This window comes from Sminthopsis crassicaudata, chromosome 5, assembly GCF_048593235.1.
Source record: "Sminthopsis crassicaudata isolate SCR6 chromosome 5, ASM4859323v1, whole genome shotgun sequence".
In the NCBI taxonomy this organism is placed as follows: Eukaryota; Metazoa; Chordata; class Mammalia; order Dasyuromorphia; family Dasyuridae; genus Sminthopsis; species Sminthopsis crassicaudata.
This window is the reverse complement of record NC_133621.1, coordinates 82,691,353-82,712,119: the sequence shown is the minus strand read 5'-3', so window position 1 is coordinate 82,712,119 and position 20,767 is coordinate 82,691,353. Positions and strand designations below refer to the sequence as shown.

General features: G+C 35.3%; 1 protein-coding gene across 6 annotated transcripts in view; it reads right to left on the bottom strand.

Moving 5' to 3' along the window:
- Positions 1-20,767, bottom strand: part of PTPRN2 (protein tyrosine phosphatase receptor type N2) — a 1,470,018-nt gene that overhangs the window by 70,808 nt on the left and 1,378,443 nt on the right. For all 6 annotated transcript variants that reach the window (XM_074267305.1, XM_074267309.1, XM_074267307.1 and 3 more), the window contains one exon: positions 2,666-2,739. In XM_074267305.1, coding sequence (XP_074123406.1) covers positions 2,666-2,739 — 74 coding nt within the window. The remainder of the gene's footprint in view (positions 1-2,665; positions 2,740-20,767) is intronic.

Below are 20,767 nucleotides of genomic sequence, written 5' to 3'. Positions count from 1 at the left end.
ATGCTGATGGAAGTGGAAATCTTCAACATAAAGAAGATCCAACCCACTTCCAGTGATGGACAGAAACAACTACACCCAGAGAAGGAACACTGGGAAGTGAATGTAAATTGTTAGCACTACTGTCTATCTACCCAGGTTACTTATACCTTCGGAAGCTAATAATTAATGTGCAACAAGAAAATGGTATTTACACACATATATTGTATCTAGGTTATATTGTAACACATGTAAAATGTATGGGATTACCTGCCATCGGGGGGAGGGAGTGGAGGGAGGGAGGGGATAATTTGGAAAAATGAATAAAAAAAATAAAAAATTAAAAATTAAAAAATTAAAAAAAAGAAAACTATGTATTTTATTTTATACATTTAACAATATTCTGAGAATGGGTTGATGAAGGGGGGAAAAGGAAGAGGAAAGGAACAAGCATTTATTAAGTAACTATTAAGTGCCAGATTTCCTGCTAAATACTTTACAAATATTAATCTCATTTGATCCTCACAACAGCCCTGTTGAAGATGGTACAGCTTCTAAGGGAAATATAGCAGTGATCCTAAGGCCCTCTGACCTTAGAATACTATTATTCTAACAATCTGTCAATGATTCTGAAATCTTCTGGCCTTAGGATAATCCTACAAACATTGCTGTCAGATAGATAATCTGCTGGTCTGTGACAACCAAGTTCCTGAGGTAATAGTGAATAGACCATCCCTCAAACCACAAAGTAACATGAAGCTCTGGTCTCTCTAACTTTGTCCTATCAGTTTATCTTCTTTCTCCTTGTTCTTTGCTAAATCCTTTTGGAACATAGCCCGCTTCAATTGGAGTTACAATTGCAATAAACTTTGCCCCTTGACTTGGAGATGGTACGAGCCTGCAAATTCTTTTGAGACACCTCATGACACCGGTCTGTGACCCTAACCTCTTGGAGCTTCCTTTTGAACCTCAACACTGTGATATAAATACTACTATTATACTCACTTTACAGATGAAGAAACCGAGAAAGACTGAAGTCCTGAGTCACACTGCTAGTAAATGTTTGAGGTCAGTCTTGAACTCAGTTTTTCCTGACTCAAGGTCCAGAGCTCTCTCTACTGTGCCAAGTAAGAACTCCTGATGTAGGCCAGGTACCCTATTGTTGATGAGACCCCACTTCTCCCAGGGCACACAACTAGTCAACTTCACACGTCCACATTTCTGGGAATCATAAGATCTCCTTTCTTTCCCCAGTTCTGATTCTGTGAAAATGAACTCTGTGTGTACCAGGGTTTAAGCATACTGAAATGGACAAAATCCACCAAACTATACCAAGTTTCCTTCACAAAGTCTCTGGCTTTGTTATAGAAGTCTTCTCTAGAGAAACAAGCCTTGTTTTAATTCTAAGACAATTTACTGGTTAAGTGAATCTTGCCAGATGGATGGAGAAACTTTCTGTAACTTCCCAATGCTTCCTAGTTAGTTTCTCAGTCTCCTAACTCAAGTGTCCAAAAACTTTCTTCTTCCTAGGATCTCCAGTGGTAAGCGTTTGATTCAACTTAACTTTGTAATCTTCAGAAAGATCCCTGTCATCTTCCTTCCTAAAGACACCAAATTTAAAGAAAAATGTTTAAAGGGGGGGGCAGGAAACCACAGTAAGTAAAACTCCCCCTACCTTGACATACAGATAACAAATTCCCACAGCTCAGCTTTCAGTTTTAAAATGCCACTAAGTACACCCTTTTAAAAACCTGTCTTCTGGCAGTTTCTTTACTTATAGATAACAGCTTATCTCCTTTCTCATCTGCAATCATATTCATCACATTCAGTTTTGAAAAATCTGCCTGAGTCACTCTTTGAAGTCTGACTTTTCACCCTTTTCTTCTTTCCTTCCATCCCCCCCAATTCTGTTCAGTTAAGATTGGTCAGATAGCTCCTTTTTCAACTTTATCTATTTACCCCCAGTCCACAGAGGAAAACAAAAAAGTCAAGAGAATGAGACCCACATTGGAAGTGAGTGGGTAAGCCATCTCTGGAAGACAGAAATACTTCCTATTCACTGGGGTGTTGGACCAAATGGTTTATGAGAAATTGCCATTTCAATTCTCCCCCAAATATAGACAATACTTGAAATCTTTACTATATTTTAAGTGTTGGTTCTTCAAATAAGGGAACGATCAGGAAGCCATCTCTTTTTCTTAAAAAGATAGTTCCTCCAATAAGAGGACTAACCCATAATTCTGAATCTGACTTGAAGTCATAGACCATTTTAAAAAGTGAGTTGCATTCTGAGGCTCTCTGTCTCTCTTTTCTCCTGAAGGAAAAGAGGGTACACAACTCAGAAAATGACTCTTAAAAGAATGGAAAATCTTGCCCTAGAGTCAAAAGTTCTTTGAATAGTTTCCATTCACTGATCTTATTGCCCAATAATTGTATTGGGTAAACCTTGGATCCCTTTATCAAGGTAGAAGCGTTAGCCCATTGATGAGGGTCTGAGCAGGCCATAATTACAAGTTTAAAAGAACTACTATAATAGCAGGTCAGGATTATTATTATTTTTTGGCTCAACTTGTCTCAGAAAGACACTACTGGCTATTTTTCTAAATTAAAATAATACGGGTGATTTGGCCATATTAATAGCACCTGAAAAAAGACCAAGAATTGATTAAGGATCAGTTTACATACTTACAATGGGACTTGCATTGATGTAGTCAGAATTGTCGTGGCTATTTTCAGATTTCAAAAGTACCCTGGAATGATCATCTGTAAGCAAACCCAATGGAGAAAAAAAAAAGAGATATCATTAGATTTCCACTCAGTACTTTCATCTGTTTGTATGCTATGCTGTTTTAATAATGAATGTTGATACTGTCCTTTTTTAGGTAATATAGGTATATTCCACATAAGACTTCTATTCTTTGAGATATTTTTTCCCATTATTCTCCAAAGTGTTATTCTACAGAGATCTTTTTTCTGTTACCTGCCCCTCTCCCTGTGCTGTATCTGGTCTTCCTTCTATTTTAAATGCATGAAAGAAGAATAAGAAAGCAGAAAGGGAAAAAGGACATACATTTTCCCCATGGCATCCTGTAAATCAAATTTTTAAAATTTTGTTTGTGAGTATGGTGATTAGGTCTTCATCTCTGTTTTATATAGGGACAGCCTTTGCACTCAAGTTATAGATGCGTTACGACAAAATTGAAGAGCCATATTAACCTAGTGAATGGAAAGTTGCCTTAGCATGGGGAAGATTTGGGCTTCAGTACTTTGAAACATGCCAGCTGTGTTGACCACAGACAATTTCATTTAATCTCTTGGTGTCCAGGCCATAAGTTATATTGAAAATATGCATACTGGGAGTGCCCCCCCAAAACATATTTTACATAGGACTTAGAGTATCGTTAATAACCAAATAAAACTTAAAACAACCAACTTTAGGCTATTACTTAATAAGATTGTGTAAACCATGAAGGGCAGTGGCCTAAAGGATAGAGAAACCTTACTTTAAAAAGGAAAGGAAAAAGGATTAATAAAGAAGAGCTAAAAATTGAACAGGGAAAAAGATATATTTTCCATAAACAGAGAACATTTGCAAAATGTTGTAGCCAGCCACTTTACCTGGAGGTTTAAAGCAATTCTTTATCCATATAATCAATGGCTTATTAATACCTATCAGTTTAAGAAATAATAGGTTCCTCAGTATATTGACATTCCTATTATAATACACAGTCTGTTCCCAAAGTCTTAATGCAGTTTTAAGCTATGAAAGCTTGAAACTGTACTTTTTTTTAAGTGACTTTTGACATTTTGTCATTTTTAAGGGAAAAATCATGAAGGAGATAAACATAAAGTTAGAGAAACTGGATTGCTTAGGCAAGGTAAAATGAAATTTGGTGACATAAATGCATTAAGTTGTTTTTCCAATTGTGTTTGACTCTTCGTGACCCATTTGGCAAAGATGCTGAAGCGATAGCTATTTTATTTTCCAGCTAATTTTACAGGTAAGGAAGCTGAGGCAAAAAAAGTTATACGATTTGCTCAGAATAACAGCTAGTCAATGTCCTGAGGTTGGGTTTGAATTCCGATTTTCCTGACTCCAGGCTCAGTCTTCTATATATTACAGTATTTAGCATCCTGTTGATAAGGAAAATATAAAATCTAAATTATTCTTTTCTTCCCTTCTTTTCCTGTGTTTTTATAAAACCATAAATATCTTTAATTTTCTTCTAAATTGACATAACATCATTTAATAAAGTAGTTCTTTTTTTTTTTTTTTTTTTTCTTCAGGGAAAGGTTTTTTGGTGTTACATGCAGAAATACTTATTTATTTATTTTGACTTTTAAACAATAAAGAAGCCTGAGTGAAGGGACTCTAGAATCAAATGTTAGCAATGGTGCTAAATTTTTACCTTTACCTTTACCCCCGAAGGTAGTTTAACAGGAGAGCTCTCCTTTGCCTGTTGGCTTCCTGGAGAAATTGGTCAGCAAGGGTAAATACTTAGTTGTGAAAGAGTGGTTGAAAATTTATAGGAACTTTAAGAAAAAGAGAGAGAAATTGATTTTTCTTTCAGCCTTTCAGAAAACTTGCCTTTCTAAAAAAAAATTCAAGGATACAGAAATTGATAGTATTTTTTCTTTGAAGGGAACTTGAAGTATTGAAACTCTGTTCACCAGTGCAATAGGCAGCTCCTCTGTAATTTAGCGTTTTTAGAGTTTCTTGGGGGCACTGAGAATGAGCACCTTCCCCAGGCACACACAGCCTGTGTAGTTTTCTAAGGTACACAAGGAATAATCTATTATAATCAAACCCCTCTAGGGAAACTTTGGAGACCACCTACCTACCTGCTGGTTTTAGATTAGATTTGACATGTTATGGGGGAAGAAAAGTGTAGATTTCACTGTGATTGATTTCACTGATACAAAGAACTCTGGGATGAGGGAACTCTACCAAATATAGGTTGACACCTTCTCTGCAATTTATAATCTTAGAAAATTGTCTGGAGAAATGAGGTAACTTGTCCAAGGTGCCAAAGCCAGTACGTGTGAATGACTGGACTCGGTCCACACGTCCTCCTGATTCAGATCCGCTACATAAGGACCACTGCCTCTTGCTGAAAAAACAAAAAACCCAAGATATATAAATCAATGTTCCTATGATGTTGTTCCTCAGCTCCCTTTTCATCAGGGAGAGGAGCCAGGATGGGAGGAAAGGAATATGGTTTAGCCAATAGCGGCGGATACAGTTTTATATCTCCGATATGAAACGGTCTTAAAAGCAATGTTGATTTGAGCTGCCAAGTCATTCTACTCGACTATAAAAGAAATGATTACTTAGATGTGAAAAGTGATATAAAAATACCATGGACTAAATGACCTTGGCCCCTTACAAAGGGAACAGAAACTCCGAGCTGGCCAGGAAAAGGAGTTTAAAATATTCCAGAAGGAGAAAACAAAAAAACACAAACTGGTCAGCGCGGCCCCTCAGGTTGCCAAACACTGCCCCCAGATTCAGGCTTTCAGACACCATTTGTGTGGCTGGGACGTCTGGGCACATCAAAGCCACGGACTTGCATTTGGCTCAGAAGTGGGCACCCTTTTCTCAAGGGCTGCACCAGGCTCTCATTGTTCCGGTCTCCACAGAAGGCTGGCATAAAAGAGCAGGGCTGCTGGCTGTTTCACCGGGACTCACAGGAGCCCGGCTTCATTATAAATATTTTCAACACAGACAACTTTAGGCACTTGTGATAGTACCAACGAGGGGGCTGCTCCTCATTGTCTGAGAGAACTTCATGATGGGCAGGGTCACTATAGAAAGAGAAGATGGTGGGGGGGCATCATTGAGGGGATGGAGGGGAAGAATTGCAGCTCGGCAATTTCCTGGCTCGGAGATCCAGTGCCCATTTTAAATGTGCTCAAAGCCGGCTGGAGACAAGCCTCCCCCCTCCTTGTCGAGCTGAATAGGTACTTAGCGAGGTCTCGGGCTGCAGAGAGTAAGCCTTCCTGAGGTCCGTCGTCAACAAAGGGCAGGCCGGGAGAGGCAGGCCTGACAGGCAGACTGGCCCCCAGAGCTTTGTAAGCAAACCGGCAGCAAAGAAAGCAGCTCTCACCCTTATTGGGCTTGGGGGGGGGGGGAGGCGTGCCAGCTGGACTCCCTGATGGAGAAATGAAGGAGCTGCCCCATAAGTTGGGGAAACTGATTGTAAGGAAAATGCCCTGTGGTGACCTTGCTGGGGGAGGAGAAGGAAAGAGACTTGCACCTGAGCCTGAAATTTCTGTTCGTTTTTTTTTCCCCCTTCATACAATGCCGATAATCACCCTATAGAGCATTGCTAAAGTGTTGTCTGGTTGAGATCATGCTGTCTGAGGCAGGGAGTTCAAAGAGGAGTTGTGGTTATTTTTCTGATTCTGGGCACCACTCTCTCATTTAAAAAAAATGGTACAAGCTCTAACTTTTAAATTATTTACTTATTTAGATTTAGTTACTTATTGGTTAGTTATCTACATATTATGTTTATTATTTTTTAAATTGGAATATATTTTGTTTTGCATTTGAGCACAATTAGAGATTTTCTGGAAGAGAGAGAGAGAAAGGGAGTTAGGGTGGAGGGGGCAGGATGGTGTCACAAAACCAGACCTGGGAATTAGTGGTCTAATGGAGAAATCATTAGTCTGGCTTGTGAGTAAGAAACCTTTATTTAGTTCCTGGCCCAGCTCTGTCACTCGGACAAATCATTTTGGTTTTCTGTGATGCAGCCATTCATTCATTCATTTATTTACCCTATAAGACTATGTATGGTTCCCTACTCATTTCATAGAAATTTTAAGAGGACCAGTGAATAAGATGAAAAAATATCTGAAAAATCAGAGCCAGCACTGATAAATTAAGTAATTTGAACAAGGCAAAAAATCAAATTGGAGCTATTGAGGTCATAAAAACAAGCCTATCCTGTACTTGAGTTATTGAATCTTGTCCCCTCCTGTTCTCAGTAAGGAACCTCTTCCCACTCTTTTATGCACAAATTTCAGGTGCTCACTTGAAAGTATTCTGGGACAGAGGCTAGATCTTGATCTAGTAATTGTTTGCCAGGAGTCTGTTTCAATAGGTATATTTGTGAATCCTCATTAAAAAAAAAATCAAAAATCATGCGTGCAAATCAACACCTCTTCCATCTCTAGTCAATAACTTGATGAATTTGTTCCTTGTAATGAAATTCCAAATCAGAAATTCACAGAGAGGGAGGAATAGAAATATTACAGAGAAAACAACAATCCCCCCAAAAACATGGTGAGAAAGGCTTCTCTGAATTCCTAGGATACAAATCAAGCTATTTGAGCCTTAGTTTTCTCATCTGTAAAATGTGTCTGTGTGTGTGTGTGTGTGTGTATGTTTGGATTAGATGGTTACTGAGATGTCTTCTAACTCTAAGTCTATGATCAATTTATTCATTCAATACTCCTAATATTGCTCTATATTACTAATTATTTTTCAAACATATGTGTCTTGTCTTCACAATCAAAGTGTTAACTCCGAGAGGGATGAGATCATATTTTATTGTTTTGTTGTAGCCTCCGCTGCATGAAGACAAATATCTTATTACAAACAGTATGTGCTCAATAAATATCTTGATTAAGGAATTATGAAGAGAGAAGAAAAGGGAGACCTCAGAATAAGGCATTAGGAAAATGAGACATGTTCAGTAGCCATACATTTAAAATGGTTTTATAAAATATAAAAAAATTAACATCTTCCATTTATGTGGAATTTTATAATTTTCAAAGTTTTTTTTTTTTTTTTGCATAGGTTGTTGATAGTGCAGGGATCATTATTCTAATTTTACAGATGATAAAATTGCATGACCAAGAGATGATTTATCACGAAATTAGTGGTGGAGCTTGACATCCAGCCTCCTTTAGCGCTAAATAATTACTCCTGTTTAAATTGGGGACTTATGGAGTGCTAGATCTGATCATATAGTCTCTGTGGCCTTGGATAATCCACCAAACCTCTCAGTGTCCCAGGCTATAGATTGCAGAGCAGTTGCCAATCAGCATCTCTAATGGGAGTTTTCTAATGAAATCAGATTTGGAAAAAGAACTGTGATATAACATCAGAGGTATATAAAGACATACATATAGCTCCTGGATTAGGACATTTTCTCTGCCTGTCTCCCATGCCTGAAATGCTCTCCTTTCTCATGTCTGCCCACAGGCTTCCTTTAAGTCCCAGCTAAAATCTATCTTTTATAGAAAACATTTCCCACCCCTCTAAATTCTAGTATTTCCTTTCTGGTAATTATTTCCTATTTATCCTGTATATTACCTCTCTGTAAATACTTGTTTACTTGTTATATTTTCCATTAGATTTTGAACTCCTTGAAGGCAGAGGCTAACTTTTGCCTCTTTTCGTATTCCCAGCACTCAGCACAATGCCTGGCACATATATGGTACTTAATAAATATTGATTGATTGATTGTTTACTTACTATATCTTGCCAAATGAATTAAAGCTAAACTTGAATGACATTTCTTTTACTTCCCCATAGAACCACTGGAACTGCCTCCTCCCAAATCCCTTAAATAAGCTATGTACTGTCTAAAGCTATGGTACTAGCTAAATATAACTTGACTCATAATAGCATCTTAGATCTGGAGTTAGAAGAGGCCATACAAGTCTTCTATTTTACAAATAAAGAAAACGGCAAGGCGGGGGTGGGGGAGAAAAGTGGGAAATGACTTGTCTAGTGATCTAAAAATAGAAAAAAATCAAGTGAGATTCAAACCCAGGCCTTCAAACTTCAAACATTATGCTGTATAGCACAGATCCCCATATTGATTCTTACTCTATCTTACTGATTTTATTACTCTACATAGAAAAAAGGACCTTATCTAGCATATAGTTCTGCAAAATAGATCCCTTTAGAGAACATTATAAGTAAAGCATTAGAGTACTCTGCAGGAGAACGGGCCTTTATAGTCATGGGTTCCAGCATTATTGGTAAGAGAAGGTCCATATGATGTTATTGATTTATAATAAAGATTAAGAGCATCTTTTAATGTTACTTGACCACAGTATACCGTGATCATTTGAGCTAAGATTTCTTTGTCTAAGGGCTACCTACCTATTATATCAAATTTGTGATCCCTAAATCCTGCTGCAATTATACTTGTATTGATAGAAAGTAAAGCCCTATCTCCACAAAATATTCCTAGTAGCACAGTTTGTAATACCAATGAATTAGAAAGAAACAATATGCCCAGTGACTAGAGAAAGCTGAATTAAAAGTAGCATATGAGAATAGTGGAATATTACTGCATCGTAAGGAATATGAAATTTGTTTGTATGAAATAATGCAAGATGAACATATAAGAGTCAAAAGAAAAACTATGCAAAATGAATACAATTATGTAAAAGAAGAAGGTATTCAATAGTAACAATAACAACAACAACAACAAGAAAAACTCAGATAAACTAAATGGATATCACAGGTACTAACTTATTATCCCTTCTTTTAAAAAATGGTAAACTAACACAGTATTCTCAATAACTTTCTCAGGTTCTTTATAATTCATATTGTGGGGTGTTAACTATGAGTTAATTGGAGTTTGCATTCTAAAATGAATATATCAATAATAAAGATGTTGCTTTAGAATTCTGTGAAAGGATTCCCTTTGCTATAAATTCTAAATTTAACCACATGGATGATGTATTATTTATGTGATGCCATTATTGCTACTGAAAATCAGAAATGTGCCATACAATGGCAAAAATCCATACAATGACAGGAACCAATTTTTTAAAAATTGTTTTTCTTTATTTTGTGGCAGATGTACCACTAAATAAAGAAAAGCAAATTAAATCAAACTCTGTACTTGGTTGATAGTATGATACTAAGTATATTCACTGGAGAAGAGACTTATACAGTTAGCTTTTCCAATTTCATAAGACCTCCTGTCTTTTCCCTATAGTTTAACTACTTAGAAACAAGCACTGAAATTGGCCATGATAAAAGGTATCAATTGTGGGTGATATAATCAATTTGTCTAAATATGTAAGCCACTTACTCTCATATTGTTTGTAGAGTGAAGCATCAAAAAAGGTGGGATAGTATATGAAATTCAGAAGTGAATACAGATTCAGCAACCAGTTTCCTTGGCCTTTTGAGAGATTTGAGAATGCTAACAAGTAATATTAGAAAATATACTCTGTGCAGAAGAGGAAATACCTTTCCAGAAGGTAGTTATTTTCTTAGCCTTCATCAGGGCAACAGTTTTTCTTTTAATAAAGGAAATCATCTGTATAGCTAGCCTGAGTTTTTTTTTTAATTTGTTATTTGGGTATCATGAGATTTTTTTAAAAGAATTATTTTTACTGATGTTCTTTTTAAAAAAAAACTTTCATTTTTAATGATATTTTTCCTACTTCCATACCTCAATAGAAATTTCTCCTGCAACAACCCCCTTAAAACAAACAAATCCACAACTAAGTTAAATAATCAATATAAATAAACATGGTGGCCATGTCTGACAGGATATACCTTATTCTATACCAATTGCCATATTTGGTTCATAGCTCAGTAAAATATCAATTCCTATTAATTAAAATCCTGATTAGAGTTCTGATTTCCTTAAATGTAATTTTCTCTTATATAACTGTGAACAATGTGTAAATTGCTCTCTTGGGTGTGTTCCCTCAAAAGAATTTCGTAGGAAAAAAAAGAAACCAAAAATCTTTCGAACTTTACATTAACAATACTACACACTGATAACCTAGATATTAACAGGCAAAGTAGCAAAACAAGTCAAAAATGTCATTTCTTTCTCTGTTAGAGACTAAAAGATAGGATGCTAAGAAGTTAAAAAACTCTCATTACCAGTGAAAGTCTCTAGAACAGCTTCTTTCATTGCCAGTACCAAGAAGTAATTATTCACAGTAAATGATTAGGACTAAGCTTGGATCTGAGATGAGAAAATACACTTTCTTCCCTTCACTGGAGAGGTGGGAACTATGGATGTGCAATGTTGCATAAGCTGTCAGATGAGGTTGATACATTGGATGATTTTGCTGAACTGTTTTTTTCTTTTTTAGTTTCTGTTACAAGAGAAAGTTTGATGAGTGGTGATGGTGGGAGAAGGTATATTAGAAATCAGTGTAATGTAAAAACCAAAATGTATCAATAAAAATAATGGTTATGCAGGATGACTAACAATGAATTCCTAGAGCATAGAAAAATCCACCAGCATTTGGGTAACAACAACATTTTACAGGATTAGACACATTGTGGGAGTGGGAGCTCAACAGGAAGAAAAAAAATCATTTATTAAATTTCTACTGTAAGCCAAGCACTGGAGATACAAATATAAAAAACGAGATAGTCCATGCCTTTAAGGAACTGACATTTTACTGGGCTATGAACTAAATATGGCAATCACAAGTAGGGTAGACTTTATGGATACCTTGAAACAGACTCAACTGTGGCAGGCTAGAAAATCATAGCATCCCACTCAGAGTTCAGTGCTCTTTCCAGAGTTTCTTTTGAACAAAGATATTAGGCAGATGGAGACAGAAAATTGCAAAGAATGACAGGACTTAAAAATAACACCAACAGTCACCACCCAAAAGGCAGCTTAAGAAAAGGTGGCTGTTCATCTGTTAACCTTTTTAGTCCTGTTAGCACACATAGGTAAATTGGTACTAGTGATAATAAGTTCATGTTAATCTTGCACTGTACTTTTTTCACAGCAACCCTAGACAAGGAAAGATTTATTATCTTTATTGAACTAATGAACAAACAATGTGCCATAGGAAGTAAACAGAAGAGCCAAGACTTGAATCCAGGTTTTCTGAGACCAACACCAATGATCTTTTCATTCTACAATAGAGTGAGTCAGGTGGACATTAAAGGTGGATTAGCTGCCCTGAAAAGGGCTTGGCAAGTCAGACACTAGAAGTGCTAGTCCTTCCTGGACACCAGATACACTCCAATAAACAATCTAGAAAGAAATGTAAGATGTGGCTGTTAACCTCAAAAAAAGTACATCCTAAGTTGGGAAAATATAAATAAATAATTAATAGTTGAAGGCAACAAGTATGGGAGGCAATTTCCTAGACCTTACTTTGTATGGGTCTTTTCTTTGACCTATCAGCTATCTAATATCACACATCTCTATAGACATGTTGCATTCCATTCCTTTTCTTTTTTCTCCTCTCCCAGAATCCTCTATCTTTTCCCTTCTCCCAGAATAGCTTTTTGAAGACAGGAACAACTTTATTGTTCATTTTTACATGCCTAGCATGTTCTGCACATAATAGGTATTTAATAAATATTAGTTAAATTTGAACTTGAATAATTAGATGAATGATAATTAGAGGACTTCAATTCTCTATATGACCTACTGGAATGGCTAAACTAAAGAGGAAGTTACTGAAAGAAGAGAAGTCATAAATGTTGTGGCACAAGCACTCTATCTGATGGGATTGGGGGGTTATGAGGGATATTAGTTATCAGGGATATCAGAGAGTCTATGTAGGATATTCATCTAAAATTCTAAAACTTCCTTAATCCCTAATATAAAAGGGCTCTTTATAGATCATGGAACTGGGAATGGAAAGTATTGATTTTATAATCATCCTTAGAGTTTAATGAAGTGTTTTAGAGCAGGGCTTCTTAAACTTTTCCCACTTGCAAACTCTTTTCACTTGAGAAATTTTTACATGACTCTGGGTATATAGGTATATAAAAGGTATAAAAATCAAATATTTACTGATAATAAATCATAATTCCTAGACCTCCTAATTCAGTTATGAAATCAATAGGGTTGCAAGCCATAGCACGAAGATAGGTTTTAGAGGATCTCTTCAAGTTTATATAATGAAAAATTGAATGGACAATGTTAAAATAACCATCAGTATCAATCACCAGTTATAGCCTAACTAACAATATAATTTATAATGAAATGTAAAAACCATTTTCCAGGCTGAACCCATATTCTCACATTTGGGCAGGGGTGATCTCTGGATAATAATTTAGTCTCTCCATGTCTCAGTTTCTTCATCTGAAAAATAGGCATAATCATTGTACCTGTTTCATAAGATCATAATCCATGTAGAATACTTTGCAAACCATAAGGCGTTACAAAAATATCAACTATGAAAATTAGTATTATATATGTCAAGAGGCATTGTGAATAGAGAGCCAGCCTTAAATTCATGAAGACCTAGATTTGTGTCCTTCCTCTAACATATTCAGAAGGATACTTAACCTCTCAGGAGTCTAGTCAGCAATTCTCAAAATCTGATCCAGGGATCCCTAATGAATCTCTGAGCCCCTTTCAGAAGGTCCACAAAGTCAAAATTCTTTTTTTCAGGACAATACTATGATTTAAAATTTTCTATTATGATAATGCTGATGGATATAACCTATGTAACTAAAAGCTCTTTGAAGGATCTTGAAGCCAAGCAGTTTAAGAACTGATACTCTTAGCAATTCCCTAAAGCTAAGTAGTAATGAAGGTGCCAGTCTGCAATGGAGAAGAGTTTCCCTCAATCAGAAGTTTCTTATAGCAGTGAAACCATAGATCTAATCTCTATCCCCTATCCCTCAAAGTCTTGAGTTTTAAGCTTTAATAACCTTAGAAGTATAAATGTTACTAACTTAGAAAATACTCCCATCACTTTAAAAATTAATTATTAAAATATTAAAATACTGATGCTATTTATTAAAATTAAATGTAACCACTATCATGCTATTCATTGTTATAGTTGACTTTTAAACTGTGTGAAAACTTTTATCAGTTACTTCTCAGTGAATGAATGGATTGTATTTTAAATCATAGCTTATCCAACGAAAAAAGGTTTTGGTGCATGCATGACAGTTTTGATATGACCCCATGAGAAAAGGTCCAATGGAAATGGATCAAGTGACCAAGTGGCCAAACAAGAAGACCTTTACCCTGTCTGTGAAAGTGTTATCCAGAAACTGTCACACAAGCAACACATAATGTCACATTATACTAAAATATTTTTCAAAATCACAATACTAAATAAATATAAAAGAAGTATAAATAAAATTTCAAATGACATTTAAAAATAAGTTTATAGCATTTACTGTTTGAATGTTATTAAAGCTTAAATCTACACTAATACTTTTGGGACAGCTAGTATACAATAAAATTGCATTCTCATAGGGTACCTGAAGAAAAAATTGTATGGCATTGTCAAATTGGTAATGTTCTTAAGTATTATGTAAGGTAAATTTCCTTGAGTAAAAATAAAGGAACAAACAAGATACAATCAATCAACAAGCCTTTGCTAAACACCTACTATGTGCTAGGCTCTCGGAATACAGGCAATACTTTTGGGATGCTCTGTATTCAATCAGAGACATTTATACATATAGACATAAACAAAATAAATATAATAAAAATGCTATAGATACAATTACATATTAGAAGGGAAAGAGACACTAGGGGGATATTCAAGGAAGGCTTACTTTAGAGCCCTTGACTTGAATCCTGAAAGAAATTAAGGTTTTTAAGGGACTAAGGTAAGGAGGACAGAATGGGAGCTGCAGTGATGATGTGTACTGATTGATTGACTTTAAAAGAGTTTAGTCTATAATATGTCTTAAGCATGACTTTCACTCAAAATATAACGGAAAATGGGGGTAAGGATCCTTAAACTTTTTCTTAATTATTAGTTGTTGGGAAATTACCAATATTTATGATTTTAAAAATGAATCAAGATTTCTTTGTAGCATTCAGAAACAAATGAAGGAAGAGATTTCAACTTACAAACAATGAGTCAAAAGTCATATAATGCTGAGAGTCAGAAGGAACTTTAGAAATCAACCTAGATTTATAGATGTAGAAACTGAGACCTAAAGAGATTACCTGATTTGCTCAAGATTATGTAGCCAGTTATGGAAGACCTAGAACTATACATTTCCACTCAGAGTTCTTTTTATTATAATAACCTGCTTAAAGTCAGAAAAAAAGTTTTTAAAGTGAGTGGTTCTTGATTTGTCCAAGATTATACAGACAGTTCTAGGAAGGCCTAAAACTATTCATCTCTACTCAGAATTCTTTTTATTATACTAATCTGCTTAAAATCAGAAAAAAGTTTTTAAAATGAGTGGTTCATCCAAAAGAAGCTGCTCTTTTTTGTTCAGGCATTGTTCAGAGATTGACTCTGTGACACCTTTTGGGATTTTCTTGGCAAGACACTGGAAGGATTTGCCATTTCCTTCCCCAGCTCATGTTACAAATGAGGAAAATGAGGTGACCAATGTTAAGTGACTTCTCTAAGGTCACATAGCTAGTAAGTTTTGAGGCCAGATTTAATTTGGAAAGAGAAGTCTTCTTGACTCCAGGCAAAGTATTCGCTCTGCTTTGCCTCCTAGCTGCACTAATATAGCCTTTATAGAGGCTTAGGTTAAGCAAGTATTGACAGTATTGGGATTCATTTCTCTGTAAAAATGTGAAAAAAATGCTTAAAATGACAGGATTAATCCATATGAATCTATTAAAACTGTAAAGCAACTTTTGAATATTCTTTTCATGGATGAAGATTCCAACTACTTCATGAGTTAATAGATGATCTTCAAGGGATGCTATGGACAAAAACCAATAATCACCTTGGGGCCACCTTGGGAAGCCCCTCTCAACTTAGATTTTGCTAGCTTTCAAATTCCAGTATTTGTTGAGTCTGTACTCAAAGCCTTTATATCCTAGTGAATCAGTGAGAACTTGCCTTCTGTCATATGGCCTTTGAGAAACCAGGTCAATCACTATCATCATGGTGGTACATCATTATAGGACTCTAAAGAAGGCTGAAATAAGAGTTAAATTTTATTAGCACTTTGAACTAGTAGGAACTACGTGATATATTAAAAGAGAAAAAAAGAAGGGAAAGATTTTTTTAATAGAATTGATTCCAGTAGAAATTTTGAAAAATATGTGAAAACTTATCTTTGGCATCCTTCCCTTTCTCTTTACAATTTCCAGTGTGCCTTTCTGCACATACTGCCCTCTTGCTATTCTGGCACTCCTCCCCCTATATAACAGCAGAGCATTTCACTCTGGATTCTCCAATTTCTCAAGTATCCTATGCTTTAAAGTGACCATCACTTTATACTTCAAGTTTGTCACAACTCCCATTTTCTCAGTGAAGCTGACCTGAAAAAAGGTGTTAGGAAGAAAAGAAGTTGATAAGATTAATTCATATTTCTATGTGTATTTTTAATGGTATCTAATCATCCCAAAAGTATTTGCAGTTTTAGGAGATGCTTACTATCCACAAATGGATTTCTAATTAGTGGAATTTCAGTACATATGGAACAAAAAAGAAAAGGGGGAGAAAGAGAGAGAAGAGCAAATTTAAAGCTGGATATGTAGATTTGGTAGTTATTTGCATAGAGATGAGAACTGAATGTATGGGAGCAGAAGAGATCACTGAGAGCATGGAGATATATAATAAAAGGATCCAGGACAGAGCCTTGGGGAATGTCCATATTTAGTGGATAAGAGATAGATAAATATAAAAAGAGAAGACTTGGAAGAAGTATGTATCTAGGGAGCAGGAGAGAGCAGCAGTCACAAGTAACTAGAAAGAGAGCAGAGTTGGACTATATAAAATGCTGGAGAAATCATTGAGATGAGGGCTAAGAAACAATCTACTGAATTTAACAATTAAAAGGTTTTTGGTCATTAAGGGTGATCTTGGTTGAATTGGACAAGGTCCCATTGGATCCTGGATAAGTTATTTATGGTCTCTATGCCTCTGTTTCTTTATCTATAAAATACACATTTATTTTAAAGGGCTGTTGTGATTTTAAGTGTTTTGTAAACCTTAAAGTGATATATAAATATGATGACAATGATTGGTGGTGGTGTTACTCAAGAGCAATTTTCACTAAGATCAGAGGCTTTTCAAAAGAAGTTTGCCATCTGAATGACAAATTTTTAGCTGCAGAAATTTATGAAGATAATCTACTAAGGCGCAAATTTTAAAAAAATGAATTCTCTGATTGGAATAATCAAGTCAAAGAAATTATCATTCAATGAAATAGTAAATATAATTATCAGGGTCCATGATAAATTTCCCTAACTAATGTGCAAAAGTCTAATGAATTCAGAGATGGTGTCATAGCTAACCTTTGTATCTTCTCCAAGTATCTCTCAAAGGGCTCTGCTAAGAGCAGCCACTAATTAGGTTCATAGATTTGGACATAAAAAGGATGTTAGAGTTCATCTGATAGAACTATCTCATTTCACAAATGAGGAAATAAGAGGCCTAGAGAATCTGAGTAATTAACTTTTAGAGTATAAGCTCCATGAGATTAGGGACTATTTCATTCTGTGAATTTGTATACCTAAAATCTAATAGAACACCTGATATATATCATTAATTAATGTCTACTGATTGATTAAGGTCCTAAAGTACTACATGGCAGAACTGAGGTTAGAACTCAATTCTCATGCCTCCAAGGTCACAGCTTTTTCTACTGAGTCATGTTTCCTCCTCCAAATTCTTGCTGAATTAAAAACTTTGAATTAAAAACCAGTAAATCATCAGATTTAAGAACTTTACTGCCACGTCTGCTGGATTTTGCTAATCATCTTCAGCTTAAGGAGATACTGGAGGAGGAAGTGGCAAACTACTCTGTAGCTTTGCCAAGAAAACCTCAAATGGAAGTCTTGAAGAATTGGACATGACTGAAAAAACACTGAACTGAACCAGTGCTAAATCTGTTATCACAAAATGACAGGATTTCAGGATTTTGAAAGACCTCAGAGGCCATCTAGTCCAATCTATAATAATCTATACCATTTATGCCTCCACCAAAAGAGATACCCTCTAAAATACACTTGAAAAGTACACATTCTATATTTGTTTTAAGACTTCAAGTAAGGGATATTTCTCAAGGCAACTCATATTACTTTTAGATAGCTCTATTTATTAGGAAGTTTTGCCTAATATTAAACTTAAATTTGATTTTTAATAACTTATATGTACTGATCCTATTTCTAAATTCTTGGGTAAAGCAGAACATATGACATCATTTCAAATAGTTGAAAGCAGCTAGCATGTCCCCTTTTCTTCTTTTTCCCTTCTTCACTGCTCCCACTACACTTATTTCAGGTCTTGGTTGCTATATCACACAGTTGATTTATGTTGAAGTCATGTATGAATTTTTGCCTAGCACTGCCTCCCCCATTTTATATTGGAAAGTTGATTTTTTGAAACTGTGAGGATTTACATTTATCAAATATAAGATTCAGTTTAATATTCTATTCTCTTGAGATCCTGTTGAATTCTAGTTCTGTCATATAGTATATTTGTTATCCTCATTTCTGTGTCATCTACATTTCTGATAGCCATAAAATCTATGCCTTTATTTAAGTGACAGATAAAAATATCAAGCAGCACCAAATCAAGGACATATTTCTGAAGTGTTCATTTTGATAAATATATAAAAAGGTCTAATTCTTAATTGGGTAGCCAGTATTACCTTGGGGAGGCAGCAGGTGGCCTTATGAAGTCAAAATGCTAAGAGGCTCTTTGTCTTAACTATGTAAGACCTTAGTGATTAAAAGAATACGAAATAGTTTAAGGAAGTACAGTTGCACCCTCTTTGATATTTTTTTCTTTGAAGATGGATTGTCCCTGGCCTTTCTGAAAACTATAAATTGACTTAAATGATAGTATTTTATTCCTTTGTGTATATAAAACACTTTCTATTAATTGACTTTTTGAGTAGAGAAGTCCAATTCTGAATTTCATCCTTGGATCTCTCTTTCCTACCACTGTACCCTGTTCTTGAACATACTTTGTTTTGTTCATGATTTTTTTTCTTCTAAACATATTGAAGATTTCCTTCCAAGTTGACATCAATCATTAATCACTATTCTTCAGGTTCAACCATTTAACCAGTTCTGAATCTACCATACTGCAGTTCTATCAAATCACACAGTACCTTATTTTCTATAAGAATAGCACAAGAAATTGATCAAATGCTTTGCTAAAATCTAAAGAAACTCTTTCTACTTCACTTTTTTAATCTTCCAGTTTAGTAACCCCATCAAGAAAGGCAATAAACTTAGGATGTCATGACCTGTTCTTGGCAAACTCATGTTAGGTCTTTGGGACTACCACTTACTTTTCCAGGTATTCATTAAATATCATTTTAATAATATGTTTTTGGAAGTTTCCTAGGAATTGAAGTCATTCTTCCTAGCTTATATTCTCTACTCTCTTCCAAAAATAAAGACATTTCCCCCTTCTCCAAACTGTGACTAGGTGTTCCATTTTCCATGATCTTTTAAAGATCATTAATAGACTCAGGCATCCCAGCAGCCATTTCTTTCAGTTGTCTTAAGATGTACTTCAACTGGGTTAGATGACTTGAACTCATCAAAGGCAATGAGGTGATCTCTTACTCTCTTCATACCCTATTAGCCTTATTGATTAGAGTTTCACATGAACTGTTTGGGAGATATGTGCACCATTTTATATTTGTCTTTAAAATGACTAAATTAAGCTATTTAAAAATTCCCTTGTCTTTAATCTATTTTATGAGTCCAAGTAACAGATCTGTATTCCTAGAAGGCAAATGATTCAGAGATATTGTTCATAAATGATGCTATAGCTAATCCACATAATTAAATGGATTTGTGGTGTCACTGATGTGAATATTTCTTCTAATGATGTACCTCTCAGCCAACCAATGTCCATTCTGTGGAATCTCATCTATATCCTCCTCCAAGTCTGCCACAGAGGATCCAACTAATATCCAAGAAATCTTCCCTTCTTTCTCCTAACTTCAAAGTTACCCAACGAACAAAAAGTCTGCCCCCTGGTTACTACTTTCACTTCCTAACCCAATCAGTCTTGTTTTTCGATCACACATCAATAGCATCCATTATTCTGGTTATTATTTGCACCTCTCTATTTAGAATGTGTTGCAGTCTATTCATATTTGGCATGTACCTCTCTTGTTTTCAAGTTTTCCTCATTAGAACATGAGCTTTTTGAGATCATGGGCCATCTTTAGCAATTCTTCAACTCCTCAGAACTTAGCACAATGCCTGGAACATGGTTGGCATTTAATAACTGCTTGCTGACTAACTCTTTTTCTCCTGTGTATGTTGTTAAGATGAAATCTTTTGAATCATTGCAGTTCTTCTAAGAGAGTCTTCAATGTTCTGGGGCTTTATGCAATAAGCAACATGCTTTTTGCAAATAGGAATATTTGAAGGAGCATACTCTACATGGGAAATCTCTGTTTAATTGGACTGTTCTCAATTTTTTCCATGACAGTTGCAAAAACAATTGCTCAGTATAAAACTTCTATTTTTTGCCTCACTTGACATTAATGATCATAGAATGAGTGAACAAGATTATCGCTGATGTTATATCTTTCAAGGAATCTTGAATAAATTTGATATATGCGTGGAAGACATCTCATTGGAAAAGAGCCTTCAAAGCACCCTTTTGCTTTACTGAATCAAGAGCTTTCTTGTAATCAATCAAAACTGAGCACATAAATTTAAAAAAATTGAGCATAGTAGGGAGGTTGTGTTCTCTACATTTTTCAATCAGTTGTATGAGAATAAAGATGTAGTGTTCTAAACCTGCTTATTCCATACTGGTACTCTCTTTAAGGATACTCTTGGTATGATTATACATTTATATCCATACATGTGTATGTTATTCTCATAGAAATTTATAAAGATGGGAAAGTAGGCAAAGAAGTCTATAATCAATAATTATCTCTTGGTCATCTTTTTTGGTA